The sequence below is a fragment of the Heterodontus francisci genome, chromosome 2 (assembly GCF_036365525.1).
Source record: "Heterodontus francisci isolate sHetFra1 chromosome 2, sHetFra1.hap1, whole genome shotgun sequence".
Taxonomy (NCBI): domain Eukaryota; kingdom Metazoa; phylum Chordata; class Chondrichthyes; order Heterodontiformes; family Heterodontidae; genus Heterodontus; species Heterodontus francisci.
In genome coordinates this window covers 30,494,516-30,519,285 of record NC_090372.1, presented here as the reverse complement: position 1 = coordinate 30,519,285, position 24,770 = coordinate 30,494,516, and the positions used below count along the sequence as shown (strand labels likewise).

Sequence of the window (24,770 nt, the reverse complement as noted above, 5' to 3'; positions counted from 1 at the left end):
AACATATACAATGGTAAGAAATCTATACAATAGAGATAAATAAACATATACAACACTACAAAATTCATACAAGAGGGATAAATAAACAGACACCTATGAGAAATCTATACAATAGTGATAACTAAACATACAATGGTAAGACACCTATACAATAGCGATAAACAAACATATGCAATGGTATGAAATCTATACAAATAAACCTATGTTTATTTATAAATAACACTGAGAAATCTATACAATAGCAATAGATAACAATAAACAATCAATAACAACAAACAGCAGTGAGAAATATATACAATAGAGATAAATTAACATGTACAATAGTAAAAATCTGTACAATAGCTGTAAATGAACTTGTACAATGGTAAGAAATCGATACAATAAAGGTAAATGAACATATACAACAGTAAGATGTCTATACAGTAGAAATAAACAAACCTATACAATGCTACTAAATATATAACAAAAGTGATAAATAAACTCATACAACATTAAGAAATCTGTACAATAGAGATACATAAGATTATACAATTAAGAAATCTATACATTAGTGAACAATAAACATATACAATGGTGAGAAATCTATACAATAGAGTCAAATAAACATATACAATGGTGAGAAATCTATGCAATAGTGATAAATAAACAAATGTAATGGTATGAAATATATTCAATAGAGATAAATAAACACAACAATAAGAAATTTATACAATAGCAATAATTAAATATATACAATGGTAAGTAATCTGTACATTAGTGATAAACATATACAACGGTAAGAAATCTATACAATAGAGATAAATAAACCTATACAACAATAAGAAATATATATAGTATAGGGAAATAATGTTATACAAATGGCCAGAAGTATACAGAGAAATAAGCTGACATATTGGTAGGAAATATTTAACTTATAGGGAAAAAAGCTTATGCAACAGTCATAAATATATACAATATAGTGAGAAAATATAATTGTGAGGAATGTGTACAATATAGATGAAATAAATTTGTACTATGGTTAGAAATATATATAATATAGTGAGAAATAAATATCTAGAATGATAAGGAATATATACAGTATGGAGAGAAATGCCTTGTACAGTGCTAAATATGTATAATATAGAGGGAAATAAACTTTTACAATGATAAGAAATCCCTACAATATAGGGAAATAAACTTACACAACGGTAAGAAATGCGGAAAAGTGTGAAGTGATGTACTCTGGGAGAAACAACATGAAGAGGCATTATAATCTAAATGGTACTATTTTGAGAGGGGTGGGGCCTGCAAAAGCAGAGAGACCAGGCAATGCATATTTACAAATCCTTGAAGGTGGAAGGGCAAGTTCATAAGGTGGTTAAGAAAGCATATGGGATACTTGGCTTTGTAAGTAGGGGCATTGAATGCAAAAACAATGAAGTCAGGCTAAACTTTCACATATCTCTGGTTAGGCCTCAGCCGGGGTATTGCGCCCAATTCTGGGCACCACACTTTTGGAAGCATGCCAAGACTCTAGAGAGGGTACAGAGGAAGTTTATCAGAATGATACCAGGAATGTGGGGCGTCAGTTATGTGAAGAGATTGGAGAAGCTGGGATTGTGCTCAACAGAGCAGAGAAGGTTAAGTAGAGATTTAGTACTGGTATTCAAAATTATGAAGGGTTTTGAAAGAGCAACTGGGGAGAAATTGTTTCCGCTGGTCAGTAATCAGAGGTCATAGATTTAAAATAGTTGGCAAATGAACGAGAGGGAAAATGAGGAGAACCTTTTTCACAGCAAGTGGTGTTAAGATCTGCAACACATTACCTGAAATGGTGATGAAATCAGATTCCATAGGAACTTTCAAAAGGCAATTGGACATGTACTTGAAGAGGACTAATTTGCAGGGTTATGAGGAAAAGGGATGGGCAATAAATGCTGGCCTAGCCAGCGACACCCACATCCCATGAATTAATAAAAAAAAGCTGAGCATGAAACTAAATTGGATAACTTTTTTGAAAAAAAGGACAGACTCTATGGGCTGAATAGTCTCCTTCAGTGCTGTTAGACTCTGTGGGCTGGATTTTGTTCACTTCCCAACGTCGGGCTCATTTAAATTGAATTACCTGCAATCTTACCTGCAGTTCTGGATTTTCAGCGCGACTGGCAGCGCTCACGCGGCCTCACTTTCGCGTCCAGGGAAAGCTGGTTCCACCGAGGTGGGGAAGGGGGCAACTCATCATTTGAAGTGTAGTGGGGGGGGGGGGGGGGTGGGGTGGCGGTTGGGAATGAGGTGAACTCTGCGATTTTAGTGAGGGGGAGAAGGGATGAACTCAGCACTGTGCAGTTTGGGGGGGTGGGGGAAGGAGTCAACTCTGCACTTAGTGCAGTAGGGGCGAGAAGGGGCCAGCTCTGCAATTTTAGTGTAGTTGTGGGGGTGGGGGGGGGATTGGGGCAAAAATGTATTTTCAGTAGGGGGGGACGGGGGCAACTCTGCATTATCTGAGCAGGGCTGGCAGCCCTTTAAAATGGCATCAGCGCCTGTGCTGAGCCAGTTGACGCCATTCACGGCATCGCTGAGGCCACCCCTGCCATGTGATTGCGAGGGGTGGCCGCCCTGCATATTCTAATGAGCAGCCGGGCTCAAGATCGCAGCAGCGTGGTGGCACGCGGCCCGTGCATGCCGACTGCCATTTTTTATGTGAAATTCAGCCAAATATGTCTATATGCAATATAAAGAAATAAAACTATACAATGGGAGGAAATATATACAATTTAGAGAAATAAACTTGTAAAGGGTAAGAGATATATGTGTAGTATAATGAGAAATAACTAAGGAATATCTACACTATAAAGAGAAATAAACTTATACAATGTTAAGAAATATGGACAATATAATAACAATAAAAAATTACATTTATATAGCACCCTTAATGTAGCAAAATATCCCAAAACACTTAACAAGAGCGATACCAATAAAAAAACATTTTGAACACTGAGCCACAGAAGGAGAGAGTGATCAGGACAGATGACAGATGACCAAATGCCTGGTCAAAGAGGAAGTTTTAAGGAGCATCTTAAAGCAGGAGAGAGAGCTTTAGAGGTGAAGAGGGTTATGGAGGGAATTCCAGAGCTTTGGGGCAAAGGGTGCTGAAAGCACGGCTGCCAATGATGGAGCGATTAATATCTGGGATACATTAAAGGTCAGAATTGGAGGAGTGTAGAGATCTCAAAGGCTTGTAGTGCTTGAGAAGTTTACAGAGATAGGGAGGAGCAAGGCTGTGGAGGGATTTGAAAACATGAATGAGGATTTTAAAATTGAGGCATTGTCAGGTCAGTTCAGGATTCAATGTAGATCTGCAAGCACAGGGGTGATAGGTGCACAGACCTGGAGTGAGTTATTATATGGACAACAGAGTTTTAGATGAGTTCTGGTTTATGTAGGGTGGGAGGCCAGCCAGGAGATCATTGGAACAGTCATGTCTAGAGGTAACAAAGGCATGGATGAAGGTTTCAGCAGCAAAAAAAAGCTGAGGCACGGTTGGAGTCAAGATATGTTACGGAGGTGGAAGTAGGCAGTCTTATTGATTGGGTGGATATGTCGTCGGAAACTTATGTTGGGTCAAATGCAACACCCAAAATTGTGAACAGTCTGGCTCATCTGCAGTCAGTTGCCAGGGATGGAAATGGTGGTCAGGAAGTGCGGTTTGTGGTGGGTACCAAAGACAATGGTTTCAGTCTTCCCAACATTTAGTTGGAGAACATTTCTGCTCCGAAATAGTAATTTTATAAGTGTGGAGTGTCATTCCTTCAGAAGAATATTGAAACATTCAATTATTTATCAAATAATAAAGTAACAATATTTTATTTTTTAAGGTTTGATTATGATATTTCAGCTTCTACCTTAATCTCATGTGTATGTCCCTATCTTTATTTCATTCTCTGTAAAATGATTACCATGTGAATGATTTTTACTTCTTTTTACTTGCTGCTTCTCTGCCTGTGAGAATCCTTCAATCTGATTGGCTGATCAGCCTGCCTGCTGCTTGCCTGTTTACTTGACACCACATAGGACGCCAAATTCCAAGTAATGGCAGAATAGAGGAAATTAATGTCCTAGAACCCACAAAAATCTTTGTGGGGAATCTTTAGTGTGGTCAGCGGTGAGCACCGTCTCTTAAAATCCAAGCCATTGTCTCATTCCTGGAGACTCCCACTTAATCCGGGAGGGTTAGCAATCCTACCATAGCAGCACAGGGCCTGTGCCTTTTGCACCCCTTGGTAGAAGATCCTGAAATCGTAGTGCAATGAAAAGGGGGTAGAGATCTGATGAAACTGGTTCCCACCCCGATATTCCTGACCTTTGCATCCAAGGTTTAGATATTCCCAGAAGCAAAAGTCGGGCAAATCAGCTCCTAGAATTTTCCTGAAATATGATAAAAATGACAAGGACAGTAAATGCTGGCCTTGCCAGTGACACCCATATCCCTTGAACAAAAAAATAAAAAGTGTAGAGTAAAGCAAAATACTGCGGATGCTGGAAATCTGAAATAAAAACAAGAAATGCTGGAAATACTCAACAGGTCTGGCAGCATCTGTGGAAAGAGAAGCAGAGTTAACGTTTCGGGTCAGTTCCGAAGAACGGTCACTGACCCGAAACGTTAACTCTGCTTCTCTTTCCACAGATGCTGCCAGACCTGCTGAGTATTTCCAGCATTTCTTGTTTTTATTTTTAAAAAGTGTAGAGGAAGCTTTACTCTGTATCTAGCCCATGCTGTATCTGCCCTGGAAGTGTTTGATGGGGCAGCGTAGAGCAAGGTATTTCAAACTTTTTGCTCTGAGGCCACCCCTCCCATGTTATAAAAATTCTGCCGACCCCCTGTCACACAAGTCTTTTTTTGTATAAAAATTAGTTATACAGTTAAACAAATATTTATTATATTTTTGCTTTACTTAATGTGAAACTTGATCCTGGTGCTAAGCAACAACTCTGTCAAGACATAAAGATATCCTTGACAAGCACACATGAATGTCATGGTCAACATTCATCTCGGTTCACTAATTTGCTCCCATTGATGTCAATACCGAAAATCCAGCTTTGCATAAGTAGATTGCACTAAATGGGACCAACGCTTTTAGTACAGCAGAAGAATCAGTGCTGTATTCAGTTGCCATAGCCAACAAGATCCTGCTTCATGTGATGCACTTCCCAGCATGGGTTACTGGATGGTAATCAGGAGTGAGAATCCTGGATGACTTTATTTTACCTTTCCAGTTTGTATAGATTCCCCATCAAGCCAGGAGCTGTTATTCAACATCTGGCATTGTTTGCACTAGTAGTTATGTCCTGTCTTTATCCCCTCACATATGTTTTATGTGTAGGTGACTTTTTAATGGACATGTCTCAATGCAAATACAAACTCAGCGAAAGCTCCCCATGTTAATTGCTCAGACAGCAGTGAAAGAGAAAACCCAATGAAGGAAAGAAAATGCAAGGGGAGATTGGTTGATCTGGGAAAAGAACAAGCGATTGGATTGAAAAAGATATGCATATATAACAGGAGCCAAACTTTGGGGAAATGAGAGCTACGACCGATTGACAGATAAAAGATGGGCTTTTTTTTGGCTTGGTTCCTATCTTTCTTCTTGAAAAAGTAAGTTCTCAGACAACATTTAGATTGTTAAAACGGATTAAATAAAGTCAGCATCAAGCTGAATGAATGAACGAAGGAAAGAGGGGAAAGTGTATATTTCCTTTCTGAAGAAAATGACTGCTTTTAACATGTGCCTGTTTTAAATTCAGTTATAGAGTGTTACAACTAATCCAACCATTATCTGTTTTTAAAAGCAGAGGTGGATGGGTTTTGATAAACTTATACTAAGAAGTAAATGTAGTGGGGGGTATGAGGAAAGGTTTGTGGTTGAGTATCCAAAATTAGAACAGCTTTGCTGAAGCATAGAGTAGAAAAGCAGGGAGGCTATGCTGAACATTTATGAAGCTCTGGTTAGGCCCTAACTAGGATATTGCGTCTAGTTCTGTCACCACTCTATAGGAAGAATGTGAGGGTCCTTGAGAGGATGCAGAGGAGATTTACCAGAATCGTTCCAGGGATGGGGGTTTTAGTTACAAGGTTAGGTTGGAAAAGCGGGGGATGTTCTCCCTGGAGCAAAGGAGATGTAGGGGAGATTTGATAAAGGTGTACAAAATTATGACAGGCTTAGATAAGTTAGACAAGAAAAAAACTGTTCCCATTAACTGATGGTACAAGGATGAGAGGACAGAGATTGAAGGATTTGGGCAAGGGATGCAGGGGGAATGTGAGGAAGAACTTTTTTACGCAGCGAGTGGTAATGACCTGCAAAACTCTGTCCACGAGGGTGGTGAAAGTGGAGAAAATCTATGATTTCAAAAGGAAATTGGATGGGCACTTGAAGGAAATAAACTTGCAGAGCTACGGGGAACAAGCAGGGGAGTGGGACTGACTGGATTGCTCAGCAGAGAGCCGGCATGAACTTGATGGGCCGAATGGCCTCCTTCTTTGCTGTAACTGACTCTATGACTCAATAACTCTATCAGTAACTTGTCACCTCTGTACTTAATACAATAATTCTGTTGCAAGTTTGTAACAAATACCTATTTGTTGAACAAATATCAATGGGATATCAGAGGCTAATTTCTGTCTTAGCAGCTTTGTCCTTGTGCCCAAATTGGCTGTATGTATCCTCACTGGAATTTTAAATATTTGTGCAGATTGAGATGTGCAAGCAGGTCTTAGGTATATTTCTTGCTTGATTGCTTCTTCTGATTATTTGCTGGCTGGCTGTATTTTGTGAGCTAAAGTGCCCTCATATTTTTCAAACCATAGTCTTATTGTCCCAGATTTTGCAGTCAGCGGTGAAGCAATGGTGCCTGCCGCTGACCTCAAAGGAAGCTGCCCACAAAATTCGAATGATCTCTGGCATAGTTATCCCTTTTCCCGATGGCATTTTAAATCTGGTGCCAAGTCATGGGGATGTCTTGGTGTGCAACAGCAGTGATGTCATCTTTTTCATGCAGGAAAGCAGCCAATGATAGTGAAGTATTCGCACACATCAAACCAGGAAGTTAAAGCACTGAATATCTTTTACTGTTAATCATTTATTTTACTATCTGAAAATTTAAATTACGGGTAGATTAAGGTGGAAGAGATAATAAAGATTTATTTTTTAAATGTGGATTTTTTTTATCATTAAGGAGAAATTTGACATTCCACAAATATAAAATTTGCTTATCAGGTCCAGTGAGGGTGTTTAGCAGTAATTATGAAGTTAATACGCTCTTATAAACACAACGAGATGTAACTTTGTCAAGGCTTCTTATAGCAAGATTAAGAGCATAATTACAGAAGTTCTTGTTAATTCAGTTGATTTCCATTGATTGTAGTTTGGGGGTGCCTCCACAGTGCCTCTGGAGAAGCATAGAATCTCTGAGAGAAACTTCTGGATTTCCCGCATTGTTCTTCACATGTGCGCACTGCAGGGGCTGAATTTTCCCAGACCTCCGAAGGCGGGAATGGAGGCCAGAGGGCCCCAAAATACCAGCGCTAGCCGGTATGTCAGTTGCAGGACGCCATTCTTGGTGCCGACCATTTTGGGAGAGGCGGGCAAACAATTAGGCTCATTAAGAGCCTTGTTAAATATAAGTTTAGGAGGCTGGGATTTCCCAGTCATCCCCCAGTTTCCCGACGTGATGGGGAGCAGATCAACTCCCTGGAGGTGGGCACCCAGGGCAGGTCGGGATGCCAGCGCCCCTGGCAGGCCTTCAGGCCCTCCCTGCCTGCCTGGGTGGGAGTACAGCCAAAGGCCACCCTGTAGAAGGACATCCCCTCCACCACCCCACCCCCAACAGTGTTTGCCTGCTTTTTTGTTAAAGTTTTTAAAAGGTGGCTGAGAGGGCACCTTTTTGTTGAAGTTCCACTACTTACCTCGTACTGCAGCTGGCTGCTTCTCTAAAGCTGGAAGCCCTCTAATTGGCCCTCCAGCTTTGGGAGCCCATCCGCTGCCCTCAATTGGACAGGAAACCTGTCTCCATGCCAATTAAGGGCTCACCCACATGAAAATCCTAACTTTAATTAGTTTCCCCTTGGAGGTAGGTTTCTGACCGGAAAACAAACCTGGCTCTGGTTTCCTGTCTCCGTGGCGAAAATTCAGCCCCAGAAGTTGCTGTCAGTATCAGGAGTGTAATGACGGTGAATGCTAACAGTTTCGCCATTATTGCCACTGCAATATCGTGACAGTTTTATTGCTATGAAAGTGCCTGCAGCCACATTCCCCTAACATTAAATATTTGCTCCCAGGAAACTGGAGCTCTATCATGTGGGCAAACATGCCTGCACAGTGCTGTCACTTTGAATAGAACATGGTTCATAGCCAGGTGAGCATAATATAGTTCTTGGCTACAATTCACATTCTACAACTAATGGTCTCTGCCATGGTTCATGATTCTGTTGCCATTTTTGCATGAATAGGAGCCAGACTCTCTTAAAATACATTTTCAGCAAAAGTTCCCGAAAGTGGTTTGTTGTTCTATTTAGTAACATGCTGAATTGTCAAACCAGAAGCAGTCATGAGATGTTTTAAGTGCTTTTTTGAAGAATTCCCAAATAGTGGCCCATTCATTAGCAAGGAGATATCTGGTACCTTGGTGTTGATAAATTTCTTTATTCTCTGATTGTTAAAAATCAACAGAGACACCAGAAAGTCTGTGAAGACCACATGAAGACTGGAGGAGAAACAACCACTGGACTGGTTGTTAGGACTGGTAACAGAGAGAAAAAGTATCATTTTTGCATTAGAGTAAGATTTCCAGAATTGGGGTAGTAGAATGTGTGTGTTCGTTATTTTGTTGTAACAGTATTGTAACAGAAATTGTACTGATTGCACCTTGTAAATTTTGTCTTTTTCAATGTTCTGTATGTTTTGTCGACCGTATTGTAAAGTACCTTTCAAACTTAAACCTAAATAATGACCCAGCTAGTGTTGACTCAGACCACACTTTGGAGAGATTAAAGGAGTGCATATGCTTAAAACATGGAGACCGAGTCCAGATCACACGGGTTTTTCATTGTTACACTGCCATATTGTGATGTTTCACTAATAGATACAGGAACTGGGGGCTGAATTTTCACTTCGGGGATTGGAAACAGTGGCGGAAATTTATGCCCCTCCCAAAGAGCGGGCGAGGAGGGGGGCTGTAAGATGGAGTGGGAGTCTCAGCAGGTCCTTCCTGACCCGCTCCCGCCACCGCCGCCATTTTACGCGGGGTGCTAGCGGCAAGAAACGGCCCACCTGCCCCAGATCAATAAATGCCCCAAAGTGGTCAATTAATGGCCCCCCCAGTTGACCCCCCTTGCCCGACCGATCACCCCCAGCACGACCCCAAAAACCCACCTCTTTTCCGGAGCCTTCCTTCCTCTTCATCTTGAAGCTGGGTGTAGTCCCAGCAGTGGCCACTGCTCCCTGCCTCAATGAGGTGGAAGACCCGCCTAAGACCAATTAAGGGCCTGGGGACCGTTAAATCCGGTCTGGATTCCCAAGCCCAGCAGAGGCGGGATCACCACCGACTTTTCAGTCGGTGGATGGTTCCCGTCTGGCAAGCGTAAAATTCCGGCCAGGAGTTGGGACTGTTTCCATCTCCTGAACCCAGCCTAGGGGTGGGTGGGAGCAGTCATTCTTTGTGATTTTGACTAAGGTGCCCCTTATTAGGCAAGGAGACAGTTTCTCTGTCCAATTAAGAGCGGCAGGTGGGCTCTCGAAGCTGAAGGGCCAATCAGTGGCCTTTGATCTTGAGAGGAGCAGCAGGCTGCTGTAAAGGGTGAGTAATTGAGAGAACACATCAACTTGAAGGTGGCCTCTCACCAACCTTTATAAATTTCAAATAAGAAGTAGAAAAAGCAGCCAGGCTACCCCTGTGGGGGGCAGGGAGGTGTGTAGGTATCCCTTTACAGGGAGGCCTTTGGCTGTACCCATACCTAGGCAGGCAGGAGGGCCTATAGGTCTGCCTGCCACTGGATGCCTGCCTCCAGGCAGTTAAACACATCCCCATGTAGCGTTGGGAAACTGGAGGCCAACTGGAAAACTCCAGTTAGCCTCCTTTAACTGCCCTTAACAAGGCTCTTAATGAGCTTAATTGGCTGCCCTCCTCGTAGGGGCGAGCAGCCCTACCAGGCCTCAAACCCACCTCCTCAAAAATGGCTGACACCGGGAACGGGGTCGGGAACCTGGCATCCGGCCCTGTCCAGCACCAGTCCCAACCTCTGCGGGGCCAAAAATTCTGCCCTGGAAGTCAATTTCTGTAAAAAAAAAAGCCTACAACCAGACCAAATAAGGAAGTGATTGAGATCTCTAAACCTGAGTAGGTACCTGCATCAGACTTGAATTTGTAATGGCGCCTGACTAATTGTGCAGCACAATTGCAACGTGACACAAAAATGGAGGTTTGTCTAAAGTGCTGCTCCAGTCACACTTTGCATTCATCAATCAGGAAAAGGAACATGTTTCCTTACATAGATAAACACAGACTATTGTAGTTAAAAAACTGAGGCAATTTTCAAAATAAATCCTGCAAAACTTACAAAGCAACCCTCCCTCCCTTCCAAAAAAATTATACCCCTGCTTTTGTTCTTCAGGGCTACCTGCAGGAGCCAAATGTCTGCCTCTAGCCAATATAGCGACTGTGGTAAGTCTTTTTCTGTTGTTCCAAACATGTTAAATTAAAGCACATAATAGATTGCTTGATATGTCTTGCTTTTCTTTTCAAATTGCCTGCTTTGAATCTGTGACATTATAGTAATGTTGGTGAGAAGGAGTGATCCAAAGTTTTATGCCAGCTGAAGAGTACTTGGTCGCTGCTCTTCACTTGAATGGTTCTAAAATTATCTATACTGTATTATGGCTGAAAAATCTAAATTCAGCAGGAGACTTCTTTATTCACGGTACCATTTTTCTATTTTTGTAATGGCATCTTGTGCCAAAAGATTACAGATTATTAGGTCCTGATGTACGATGCATCAAGTACCCATCCTTGGCCCCCTCCCAATTCTCATCCACTTGCTGATGTTCAGTGAGAGCTTCCAGGTCTATGCCAATGTCACCTACTTCCAAATAATTTAAGAGTGAGTTTTCAATAGCTAAAAATGGAGCAGGATGTTTTTAGCAAACATGGATGCTATATTTTTCTGAAAATGAATGGACCAATATTTTTTAAGAAAAGTATTCTTTAGAGGTGGGCTTTGCTGGCAAGGCTGAAATTATTGTCCATTACTATTATACTTTATGTTATATATGGGTATGTTATGCTCAAAGATTTATAATTTAAAATTTCTTAAGCATACAGACTCTAAATTTCTTCGGCCCCAGGGACGAACTGCCAGTGTAAATTAGCAGAGAATGCAGTGGAAAGGAGGAGAACAGGTGGAACCACATATTGAGTTTCCACCTGAAGATGATCCATTGCAATTTTTTTCTTGGCTGTCTTAGAAGAAGATACAATCTGATCAAGAACTGTACCTTTTGTATGGGGGGGGGGGGGGGGGGTGGGGGGAGCCCACCAGCAGCATCCACATGCATATCTTCCACTAATCCTGCCCCACTGCACTTGTACTGAGAATTTTGTTTTAAGCTTCAATACATGATCCCCTGATGACTCAGTGAGGTCTTTTCTACTAAGTAGCTGAGCCACATAGACCAAGAAGGCCCCAGGTTTGATGCTCTGTCTGATGCCAGTTTGATTGACAGTCTGTATGCTTTGGTTGGCTTTGCTGCCCTTGGATTAGGGAGGGGAAAATCTGCTTGGATGCTAACACTCACTGTGAATACTCACACATGAACAGTAGCTACTTGGACATGCCTCTGGAATTGTAGCCCAGAAAGAGCTGAACCATTTTTCTTAAGAGCTTAAGAAGTGGAAAGGAGTGAGAAATTTGCCAAGTAAATGGAAAAAAGTCTAAAATTGTTCCTGCTTTATTTTGCTATGTCTCTTTCATTCTTCATTTTCAACTTTCCTGTGATCTGTGCTACTTTAAATTACTTCCTGATCAACTCTGGTCAATTCCAAAGGTAAGTTTTAGACGTATCATAAAATTAAGCATTGTAGTTTGAACCAAACTCTTTATTAAGGTGACTGGACCACAGTATCACACCATTTCTGCACTGACACATGAAAACTCAAATTGACCCAAATATTCAACAAGGTAATTGTTCAAAACAAGGTAATTTGTTGGCAGGGAAGGCAGCTGAGCACCACAAAGTGAGCCATCTTGTTAGTAGAGCTCACGGGCTCTGTCCTGTCTATTCTCGCTTAAAAGGCAAGACAATTTACTTTAAAAAAAATTCATAGGATGTGGGTGCCTCTGGCAAGGCCAGCATTTATTGCCCATCTCTAATTGCCTTGAGAAGATGGTGGTGAGCTGCCTTCTTGAACAGCTGCGGGTCGTGTAGTGAAGACATTCTTACAATCCTGCTAGGTAGGGAGTTTCAGGTTTTTGACCCAGCAATGATGATGAATGGTGATATATTTCCAATTCAGGATGGTGTGTGACTTTGAAGGGAACTTACAGGTGGTGTTCCCATGCACCTGCTACCCTTCTCATTCCAGATGGTAGAAGTTGCAGGTTTGTGAGGTGCTGTTGAATGAGCCTTGGTGAGTTGTTGCAGCCTATCTTGTAGATGATACACCCTGAAGCCATGTTGTGTGGTGGTGGAGGGAGTCTATGTTTAAGGTAGTGGATGGGGCTGATCAAGTGGGCTGCTTTGTCCCGAATGAAGCCGAGCTTCTTGAATATTTGTTTGAGCTGCACTCATCCAAGCAAGTGGAGAATATTCCATCACACTTCTGATTTGGGCCTCGTAGAAAGGCTATTGGGAATCTGGAGGTGAGTCACTCTGACTGCTCTTGTAGCCACGTTATTTTTGTGGCTGGTCCAGTTCAGTTTCTGGTCAATGTGACTCTCGGGATTTTTGGGGCATTTGATGATGATAATACCATTGAATGTCAAAGGGAGGTAGATAGATTCTCTTTTGTTGGAGATGGTCATTGCCTGACACTTGTATGGCACAAGTGTTACTTGCCACTTCTCAGTCCAAGTCGGGATGTTGTCCAGGTCTTGCAGCATGTGGGCACAGATTGCTTTATTATCTGAGGAGTTGGAAGTGGGAACGGGCACTGTGCACTCATCGGTAAACATCCCCACTTCTGACCTTATGGTGGAGGGAGATTATTGATGAAGCAGCTAAAGATGGTTGGGCCTAGGATACTGCCTTGACAAACCCCTGCAATGATGTCCTGGGGCTGAAATGATTAGTTTCCAATTACAACCATCTTCCTTTATGCTAGGTATGACTTCAGCCAATGGAGAGTTTTCCTCCTGATCCCCATTGACTCCAGTTTTACAAGGACTGCTTGGTGCCACACTGGGTCAAATGCTATCTTGATGTCAAGGGAATTCACTCTCACGTCAGCTCTGAAATTTAATTCTTTTTCCTTTTTTGGACCAAGGCTGTAATGAGGCCTACAGCCAACAACAATATTGACCTGCTATTTGAGCATATTGTTTTTACAGTTAGAAACGATAACAAAAACTGATTAGAAACTGACTCATACCCACTACAGTGTTGACTCTTAACTGACCTCAGAAATGGCCTAGTAAGCCACTCAGTTTTATCAAACCACTACAAATAATATGAAAAGAATAAAAATGTTTGGCTGCTAGTTCCAGTGGGTCCTGTTGCAGACATTCCTGAAACGTTTGAGGAAAAGATTGATGAAACACGCAGTGAAATTACCTGGGAGTCAAGTGAGTGAGCTACGCATTACTCCTCTCTTGCCTGTGTCATGAAAACATGCTATATCGAATGATGATTTTTTAAAATCACTGGCTGGAAACCTGAATATTAAACTAGTGGAGACGAACCACTCAAACCTTGGAAGCTTCGAAATCTGCCTGCTGACTGTGACCATGGAGGCATATCCCCTGCTATAGATTGTAGTGTTCAATGGTTTAATTGATCTGTGTTTGATTGTGTTAGGCTGTTCACTGATCGATGCTCACTGTGTTTAAGCCTGAGGGTGTAGCTAAGGAGTTTTGCGAAAGTTCCAGAAAGAACAGACAGAGATTCCCTTGAAGGAAATCAGCCGCATTGCTGTCTCTCGGAAAACCACCGAATCAACCATCCACATCTTCAAACTGGAAGCCTCAGGACCAACAAAGGAAAGATGCGCGACTGCCGAATTCAGCCTGAAGCCAGCTGAGTTACCAATCTCCATGGACTGTATATCCCTTTTATTTCTCTGGACTCTAATTCAACCAATCTATCCTTCCCCACCCTGTAACCTATTTGTGTGAGTGCGTGTGAAAATTGGAACATATTTTATTATTTTACTTAGATCAGTTTAAGTACATAAAGCTAACCTCTTTGTTTAATTCAAGAAAACCTGCCTTATTGGTTCTTTTTATGATCACGGCGCGTAAACAGTTAAACACTCACTGAATTGGCAAGTATATCCACTTCAAAAAGAAATAAACCTATTGCATTCAAACAAGGAGAGGGAAAAGAGGGGAACCCTTCAACCCCTCCTCACCTGCCCGTAACACCTGGCTGTCTTGCAGTCCACTGCTGAAGTGTTCACCAGAACTATTTTTTTGATATATTTTTGTCATGCACTCCAGCAGAATCCACCCATTGTTCACAGCATTTATGCCAATCACTACTCCAAAGGGCATGCAAATAAGCTGCTCCAGGAAACACTCCTAAATATAATTCTGTTTTCACCACCATCTAACAGAAATCTTTTTTCATTGGTGTAACAGCAGCACAAATCACTGCGAGGAAATTACCCTCTTTGTGCCAAGTGTTCTGGCAGTGCCAACTTTTTGGTATATCCTAAATATTTGGATAATGGTTTTCCCAATCAGAATTAATTTTAATTATGTTGTTTGGAGGAAAAAGAGTGGGAGAAATTCAGAGAAGCACAGCAGGTTGAATTGTAACAAAGCCAAAAGGCACCCAACTGCCAGTACCATCCCACTCACAGTTACTGGCAGAGATACACCTATGGGGAAGTGACTATGCAGAACTTGCTGCATAAACTCTGGGTCAACAGACAGCCAGGTATCATCTGTTGCAAGGACAATTGCCGCTAACATGCTGCATAGGGCAAGCATGGAAGGTAATAATGGTGTAATCCTTCCAAATAGAACGGATGCACTTTTATGGTGAGCAGTTGCTAACAACTCATTTTATGCCAGCCGCACTTCACTAACTGTCAAACAGGGGCTGATGTGTGCTCCATCACTTGGTCATAGTTTTAGGGGGGTAAATTGGGTAGCCGCTGAAAATGGGTGTAGGATCGCAATGCGCGATTAACATGGGCCCATTCATAGCAATGCAGGCAGCATATTACCTTTGTACTGCCTGCTCATTTGAATGATTTCTGCATCCAGCCAGTGCTAACTGCGCTGCTCATTGGTTGGATGCATCAGCAGGTGGCCAATATTGTCTCTTGCTAGCACCATTTAAAGCTAATCAGCACTGCTTAAAGCTAGCATGCACCTCTTAAAGGGGAGGTGCATTGTGTCTGGAGCAGGTGCTGGGAGTCAAGGTTGAAGAGATTCTGACCTGTGAAAGAGTGAGAAAGAGTATGCACATCCGGAGACAGCAGGGGCTAACCAGAGGGTGACGGGTGCGCCTGCATGTCCTAAACCCCATGAAGGAGAAGGTGCTGGCCATTATTGGGACACCCATTCCTGAGGCCATAGCCAGCGGTGGAGCCAAAACCATCAAAGATGATGGTATCCTCATACCTAGGGCTGAATTTTTAAAGCTCAGCGGCGAGCTTCAAAAATAGCACAGTGCACATGCCACTGAGCTGCCGCGATATTTAGCACAACCGGCCGGAATATCGGCGTGGGACGGCCATCGCATCGAGGTAAGTAATTATTCATCTAATTTAAATCGATTAACATATTTTAATTAGGCCCCTGTTGCCGAGCGGCAGGGGTGCTGTCACAAGGCCTTCCCGGCGTCGAGGCCCGTAACGGGCCTCTTCCGGAGGTATTTTCCAGGCCCCCCCCCGGCACCACAACCACCAACGTCGGGAGGCTGGTAAAATCCAGCCCCTAATCTTCATTCTCAGATCTCACTTCTCTCACTTCTTTCTCACATCACAGGCTGGATTTTGTTCCCAGCCCAACGTCGGGCTCCATTGCGGGGGGCACTGGAGAATCAGAGCGGCAATGGCCGCCACAGAACCTGATGCTCGGATTACCGGGCCCGATCTTCCCAGCGGCAGGGAAGCTCCGTGGCGGCACCTCCGCTGCCCTGCAATGGGACCCTGATTTCCATATGCTAAATAGATCTTTGCATTAATTTAAATGTAACCCGCAGCAATCTTATCTTCAGTTCCCGATCTTCAGCGCGACATGTGGCACTCACGCACCTTCACATTTCCATCCAGGGAAGATGGGGAAGGAGTCAACTCTGCACTATTTGTATAGGGAAGTGGGGGAAGGGGTTAATGCTACATTTTGTTGAACTGTCTGCAGGGCTGACAGCCTTTTAAAAATGGCGTCAGCACCTGGTCCCGCATCAGGTGATGCCGTGAATGGCATCGCCAATGCTGCCCCTGCCACGTGATTGGGGTGGGGCTTGCCGCCATGAATATGCCAAGTGGTCACCCACCACAGAATCGCGGCTGCGCAGGTCCCTTATGGGACGGCCACCATTTTCTGCACCCACCGCTGCTCCCAGCAGCAGGACAATAAAATCCATCCCAACTTCCCCCTCATCCAACACTCTGTTCTGTTTTTAAAGCTGCAGATGGTGTAAGCATGCACCTCTTACTTTCCCCCTCTCCACATCACAATCTTACTCTTGTGGTTTTTTCATTTCAGCTAGCCAAGAGATACAACCTGGCCAGGCAGTGGAGGAACACCAAGAAGAGAATGATGATGAATACACAGCACCGTCACTTGATTTCACACTCATAGCCACCAGCTCATATACTGACACTGCGCATATCTTAGGGGATAATTTAAAGGCTGGAAATGCACGTGGTGAGACACCGTGCATGAAATGGCTGCAGGCAGGGCAAAGTGAAAGGATAGTGCAGGTGCTAATTCACTGGAGGATCAGGTCGTACATGAATTCCACTGCAGAGGACTCAGATGAGGACTTCGATGGAGCAATCGACAGAAGATCACTGATGGGTATGCACACCAAAATTCTTGATGCATTGGAAAGCCTGCCAGAAGACTTGTGATCAGCGTCAAGGAGAATGGAGGAGTCCAGCACCAACTTGGCACAGTGCTTTGTACAGAGCTTGAAGCCCAGCCTTTCCAGCATGGAAGTGGTGGCTAACTCCATTTGCACACCTGAGACCCAACCATGATGTATTGTCTGATGGCCGATGTCACAGCTTCCAATGCAATGCAAGCAGCAGCTACCCAGTGTCTGAATTATGCAATGGAAGCTCAGACATCTGTCAAGGAAGGTCAGCTTGCTGCCATGCAGACATAGACTGCTGCCATCATGGCTGTGGATTATAGTGTGCAAAAGGGCTTGCAGGATGTCACAGCAGTCCACCAATCTGTCCTCTTACAGATTACAAGGATTGCTGAGGTATGGTCCCAGAGGAGTGGAAGTGGTGCCATGGAGCACAAACTTGCTGTCTTCTCTCAAGAAGACAGCATTCATCCTTCCACCCCTGCCCTTCTGCCAGCCTTTGCTGTTGCCTGTCAACCAGTCAGCCCAGACTGCTGCCCGTGCCGAGCAGGTGCAGTTCCAGCCAGGCTTTCTGGGCCCAGAGCTGCTCGAGGTTGTTCTCCAAGGCCATTTGTAGTCTCCTCCACTGAAACTCAGCAGCCTTCTACCAACCATTAGAGGGTAGCACTGCATAGGAGCACTAGGACAGTCAAAGGCACACGGAAGACAGGCACAAAGGGAAGTCCAAGGATGATCTGTTGACTTTTGTATGGAACATTGGATGGTTTGATTTACAAAGTTGGTTTGGAATGTTTATTTTGTGGTGGCTTTTATTTTTGCAATGTGGCCAAGCGAGACTTTTGGTCAATGGGGAATTGGGTTGCCATTACTGGTATTGCACTTGGATGAATTCTTCATGGACAGAGGAAGCAGGGCTTTGGAGGTGGATGGTGTGCTCAACCATATCAATGATTTTGCTGATAATTTCACCACGCAGTAAAAATAACATACGGGCATTGATGATGTCATTAGAGTCCAAACTGCAGATTTGATGATGAACCTGACCAGATTCCTGTGTGTGTCCTTGCTCCTGCTTTAAGAGTAAGTTAAAATTGAAGCCATGGGAAGGGAACAGGACATCGGCATCCATCTCTCAGGTGATTTTAAGTGCCTGCCAGGCAGGCAGGGTTAAACCCATCCCTTTAGTGTGGTTTGAGTATGGACTGACTGTGGAAAATACCTAATTTGCTCATCTGTAGATGGTTCATGCTGCATTTTAGATCTTACTTCACTCATCCGAAATAGCTATATTACTCATTTGTGACTTCATTACAGAAGTGCTCCAGCTGCGCTTGTGCCTCTCAGCTATGTTCTTATCCTTACTGGCTGTGTTCCATATCTCCCTTATTTATGCTACGATTCCTCCAGTAGTTTTCTATTTTGACCATTTGCCTTTTGTTTGAAATTGGCCATGTTCCAATTTGCCCTTTCAGTGCTCCCTGAGCTCTTTTAAATATTCCTAGCAGTATTTCTCTCTTGCCTTGATTCAGTTGTGATATATCTAGCTATCTTCTAATCTTCCTGTATTTTGTTTACTATTTGTCTAGCTGTTTTTTAATATAATATGACTCTCTGCTAATGTACTTGCTGTATTTTAGTCTCTTGGGCTGTCATGTGATGATTATAGCCTGTACTCTGATATCACCTGTCTTTCCTCTTAGAATTGCTTCAACTTCCTGCCCAGTATCTGTATTTCCCAATGGCTTCTAAACTTTTCTGAAATAGATCTGAACTTTGATCCATCTTTATCAGGCTCCACTTGAAGATGTGTGATAGTTTCATAGCATATCATTACTGAGGCGTAATTTAACAAATCTGCACTGCTGGTAAGGGGCCTTGGCACATGTCAGGAATTCAACTCTGCCCTGCAAATAATTTTTAACCTCTAATTTCTAACCACAATAGAACTTGAGCATATAATCTAGGTTGATATTCTAGTACAGTACTGAGGGATTGCTGCATTGTCAAAAATGGTATCCTTTGGATGAATTGTTAAACTGTTGTCCCATCTGCCTTTTTCAGTGGCTCAAATGGACATTATATGGCACTATTCAAGATTAAGTAGTAAGTTGTCCTGATGTGCCGGCCAATATTATTCCCTCAACCAACATAACTGGAAGTATATTAATTGGTCATTTATCTCAGCGCTCTCTGTGAGATCTGGCTGTGTGTGAAAATTAGTGCACATCCAAATTTTTGCTAAGTTCTGCTGCCAACAAGGCTTCCCATTGGTAGTGCATACTTGTAAAATGACTCCTCTAGACTCTACATTGAAGTATTGCTCATTACCACCCAGGTGTTTTTGATTCTCCAGAGGATGCAATGATGAAACTTGGAGTACATTGCATATAATAATTTTTAATCCTACAGAAGCCATTTCATAGTTATTATCGGCCTTGAATGTGATTTAGTGTTCTTTAAAATTGGTATACTTTGTTAGATCTATATTTTAAAAAGATTTTCCATGAAAAATGGTTAACAGAATTGAAAATACAACAATTTATTGGTAGTCTCTATAATTTCGAGTCTTATAGTTTCTCATGCGTAAGTAGGTATTATTTACTGTAGTACCAGCTTGGCTCAGTTGATAGCACTCTCATATCTGACTGATTCAGACAGTTGTATGTTCAAGATGCACTGCAAAACATGGGCACTTATTCTTGGCTAACATTCCAGTGCAGTATCGAGGGAGTTTTGCAATGTCAGCAGTGTTATCCTTTGGATGAGATGTTCAACCTAGGCCTTACCTGCCTGTTCCAATGGCTACAGTGGACATTTAAGATCCATGACACTATACACAAATGAGTAGAAAGTCTCCCTGAAGTCCCGACAAATTTTCTTCCCTCAGCCGACATCATTAAAAGAAAGAAAGACTTGAATTTATATAGCGCCTTTCACAACCTGGGGCTCTCCCAAAACGTTTTAAGGCCAATGAAGTAATTTTTGAAGTGTAGTCGCTGTTGTAATATAGAAAACACGGAAGCCAATTTGCGCCCAGTGAGTTCCCACAAACAGCAATATGTATGACCAGATAATCTGTTTTAGCGATGTTGGTTGTGGTGTAAATATTGACCAAGACACTAGAAACAGATTCATTGATTATTCATCTCATTGCTCTCTGTGAGATCTTGCAGTGCACAACTTAGCCACTGTGCTTACATGCTTACTAGTTCAAAGTAATTCATTGTACATTGAATGCTTTGAAATCCTTATGAAAGACATGATAACATGCTGCAAAAACACTGAGAATTTCCTTAGGTTTTTTTCCCATTCCACCATTGTAACTTAGGCAGAAGTATGATGGAAACCCTGCTTACAGGTGTAGATGGAATTTCCGCCAGCATTATGGCAATGGAGAGGGAGAAACCGTGAAGAAATTCATCCCGCAAAATATTTAATTACTCTATTTAGGTTAAATGTAGCCTATTCCTAGCAATGGGTGGAAAATCTAGCATAGTCCTCACAATAAAGTGGATAAAAAGTTTATTTAATAGTTAAAGTAGACCACAGCTCTTACAGTAACATCTAATTGATTTCTCTTCCTGAGGGATCAAGTAAATGGAAATGTCAGATTATCATGTATAGTTTTATGTTGATACTTTGGAAGAGCTTAAAATGATAGCTTCAAAGAAAATTCTTAATTTACAGGGCATAAGCAAGTATTGCAAGGCAAGCTGCTGTATATTGATACTTACTCAAAGACTGTACCTTTTACTGGGTGGTCTCTCCATTGTCCAGTAGTTGGGGTTATATGTAGTAATAGGTTTCAGAATATGAAATTCAGAATTTTAGATCAGGATGCTACAACATACAATCTGATCCGACGGTTTAAATGCCATTTCAATAGAGGTTTATGTGAAGAAACTCCGATATCGTTAGTTTCATTTTATATAGAAACATGATTGTATATTTTTCTGAGTGTTAATACTAAGAAAATTGTAAGTTTGACTAAGCTGGTGGGAAAACAGGTAACTGCTAGACTGACTTTTGTTCTCTAGTGAGAAAGTCTGTTCAGAATCATTTGAAACATAAACTTAATTTTAGTGGTGCGAAGTCTGTCAAAGGAGATTAATCTGTAGGAGTTGCTATGAAATTGCAAGGCAGCAGCTCAGAATAGCTGATAAAGATATGCCATTTTCACACCTTTCAAAATGTTGAAAAATGTCAAAAAGTAAAATTTCTGGGTTGTGAATGTGCTCAGATCATCCTAGAAAATATATTTTGCAGCTTCAGCACTTGCACCTTCTTCAAATGTGTCCAAATCCACTACTGCTACCCCATTACTTTTAAAATTAAATACAACAGCTATCAATTTGCCAGTTTGATCAATATTATTTAATTTTAAATAAAAACAGAAAATGCTGGAAATACTCAGCATATCAGGCACATCTGTGGAGAGAGCAACAAAGTTAATGGGTGGAATTTTTACAGGCAAGGGGAGGTGGGTTTGGGTGCATGCGGGGAGTTAAATCCTCTAACACTGGCATTATGTCAGGATCCCATTTTCACCCGGGCAGGTTTGAAGGCAAGCAGTCAGTGAGGCATTTAAATATTCTAATAAGCGATTAAGTTCAGTTTTAACCAAGGATACTGGATTTAAAAGGCAGTAGACCTATTTCCCGAGATGTGTGGAACTCACCTGGTTCACCCAGGCCAGTACACAGCTGGGAATGTTTCTTCATTGAAACTGACAGGCTGGGAAGCCTTATGGTCAGTGAAACTGAAGAGCTCAAGTCATGGCCAAGTGAGAGGCTGTTGCTCATAGTACTCATTCTCAGTGAGTGCTTTCAGAGCTTGACGGGTGATTGCCAACTTCTTGGAAGTCATTTTACCTGTTTTGCACTTCACTCACCTTCAGCTGCACTTCCCTGCTGCCAGCCTTCACCACGACAGGGGAGCAGTTTATGCAAAACTACCTTGCACCTCTGACAAAGAGCAAGAGGAGCAGCAACACTGACACCAACAGCAGCAGCAAAAGCAACACCAGTAGCAGCACCAGCTGCCTTCTCCTCAGCCACATGTCACTCCACAGGGCAGAGGGGATGGACAGAGGGGGACCCCTGTGACAGAAACCACACCTGCCACATCGAAGCATATTAATTAACACAGTTAAACAAGTTTGAAAGTGTGCACTGGGCCCCAACGAGAACTGCAAGACTTAACTTCAATCAAAGACTTCACAGCAAAACTAAAAACAGTAACTGCATTCCATCTACTACTTCAAACCTTCCCCTTTAATTCTTTCTCCTCCTCTGCATCTATTTGTGTGTGTGTTTATCGCGTATGCATGCTAGCGTGGTTGCATCACGTATTTTTAGTAGTTTTAACTGAGTTAGAGTTTAAGATGAATAAATTTACACCTTTCTTGTTTAAACCTGAGAAAGCCTGTCTGATTGGTTCCTTTACAATTACAATTAGAGACCAGTGAGCAAGGACTCACTGAGGTGAAGTTAAAGACACTGTGTTTTAAAAGTTAAACCCTGTTACAGCCAAACCAGGAAAGGGGCGAGAGGGGAGCCCAAGACCCCTTCCTCACCTGGTCGTGACACACCCAACACAGGGTCTACAGGCAGCGGATCAGTTCTCTTGACGTGTGAGCACCAGTTATTGACATCTGCAGTTTCCTGGAAAAAGACCCCCTTTTCAGTGGGTCAGGTGGGCACACATTGCCAGTAGCTGTCACTTCCCCGGGTTGCTGCCTTTCCCCCTGAGGTTATGTGTTCTTTTCCGCAAGGAGAGAAAGCAAAGAGTTATGGTGTTAGTAAAGGCTTGTGTGAAGAGCAGGGAAGGACAACGTTTGTGTAGAATGACTGTGAGGCATAGGCGTGAGAAGACAATAGGATGAGGGTGAGTGTTGGCTGTTTAGATGGGAATGTGAGGTGCCTGAAGAGAGAGGAATGAGTGGAGCTGCACTGTGTGTTGGTCTGAGGTGTGCTGTGCAGGAGGATGCTGGAAAGTCAGAGTGTGGGGCTTGGCATCGAATGTGTTATGCCACTCACCTTTCCCACCTTCCTGAGGCTCTTGATTCTTTTGGCGCACTGTCGCCAGATTGGAGGGACCACACTTCTGCTGCTGACTTCCTTGGTCACTTGCATCCATGCCTGCTTGGTTGGAGAGGTTGTCCTCTTCCTTCTATCCTTGGGAAAGATCATCTCACTGCTGTCCCTCAGATCCTGTGGCAGGACTTCCAGGTAAGAGTGAGAGACACAGGGGAGCAGTCTTACCTGGTTTCCTCTCCAATTCTGTAGTTGCTGCAGCCCCAAAAATCCATTTTCAGGTGAGCCCTTGTAACCCATGTTATGGTTCCTTTAATTTGAAATCCTTCTTTTGACAGATACAGTACATGATCCTGCTCACCTCCCTGACTGGTTGGCGAACCTGGAAGCAGGATGCTAATGTTGTGGCTCAGTTAAAGAGTCACGGCAAAACTCACTAAAGAATCCAACAAGATCCCGACCCGTTAATGGTCCCGCCATTTCGGCAAAGACTAAGTTTTAAAAATTCCACCTACGTTTCAGGTTGATGACCAGAAATGATTATTTAATTTTACTTTGTTTTGCCTTGGGAAATCTGGCAGGTGAAAGGAGGCAATAGGGACTAAATCCATGAGATAAATACACTTATAGCACTGATTGTGGGCCAGGAGGAGCAGGATTGTTTTATCCAGGCCCAACAAGCTACCCATTAACACCCTCCTGGTGGTGATCTCTATATTTCCCCTCACACCATTAGACAGACCCCCATACTCCTGTGATCAGACCTCCTGACCACCATCTTCTTCTCCTGCAACCATTGGCCACTCCTGCAATATGACTGCCTGATCACCATCGGACCCCTCCCCAGACAACAATATGCTCCCACTCCTTCCCCAATTACCATCTGGTCCCACAAATGGGACCTCTGCGCACTTGCTCTCACCCACTCCTGCTCCGAGTTGATCTATCTGCTCCCAGCCCTGTGGTCTTGTGCTGTAAACTTTCCTACCTGACAGGACTCCAGCCTGTTACTCAGGCTGGCTGTGGACAGGAAACTGACAGAAACTCATTCTTGTGGGTTTCCCAATCTCAGAACAGCCCCCCATCCCACATGGAGGGCTGAATTTTATGGCCCCCCCCCTCCGAGATGGATTCAGAGGCGAGGGGCCCATGGAATTGAAGTGGGGGGGGGGGCGCGGGGGGGTGGGGGGGTGTAGGGCCTGTTGCCTCCCTGTCGCAATGCAATTTTGTCAGGGACGGGATCGGCCGAAGACTGCCTTCCTGCCCAGAGGCCAATTGAAGCCCTTAAGTGGCCTATTAAAGGCCACTTAAGGGTCTCTGCCTGCTGCCACTGGGACCACTGGGATTTAACCAGCAGTGGGGAGCGGTGGGGAGGTTGCCTACTAAAATGAGCCAACCTTCATGCGGGCTTGGGGGAGGGGCCCTCCTCCGTGGGCAATCTGTAGCCCATGGAGGGCCCCCACTGGGAAAACCTGCAGCTCCCTGATCCACCCTCACC

At 43.2% G+C, this 24,770-nt stretch overlaps 1 protein-coding gene across 2 annotated transcripts in view; it reads left to right on the top strand.

Annotated features, from left to right (window-relative positions):
* LOC137379383 (uncharacterized protein C7orf57-like) overlaps positions 1–24,770 on the top strand; it is a 124,597-nt gene that overhangs the window by 890 nt on the left and 98,937 nt on the right. For both annotated transcript variants that reach the window (XM_068050127.1, XM_068050117.1), the window contains exon 2: positions 10,646–10,695. In XM_068050127.1, coding sequence (XP_067906228.1) covers positions 10,665–10,695 — 31 coding nt within the window. In that variant the 5' untranslated portion in view covers positions 10,646–10,664. The remainder of the gene's footprint in view (positions 1–10,645; positions 10,696–24,770) is intronic.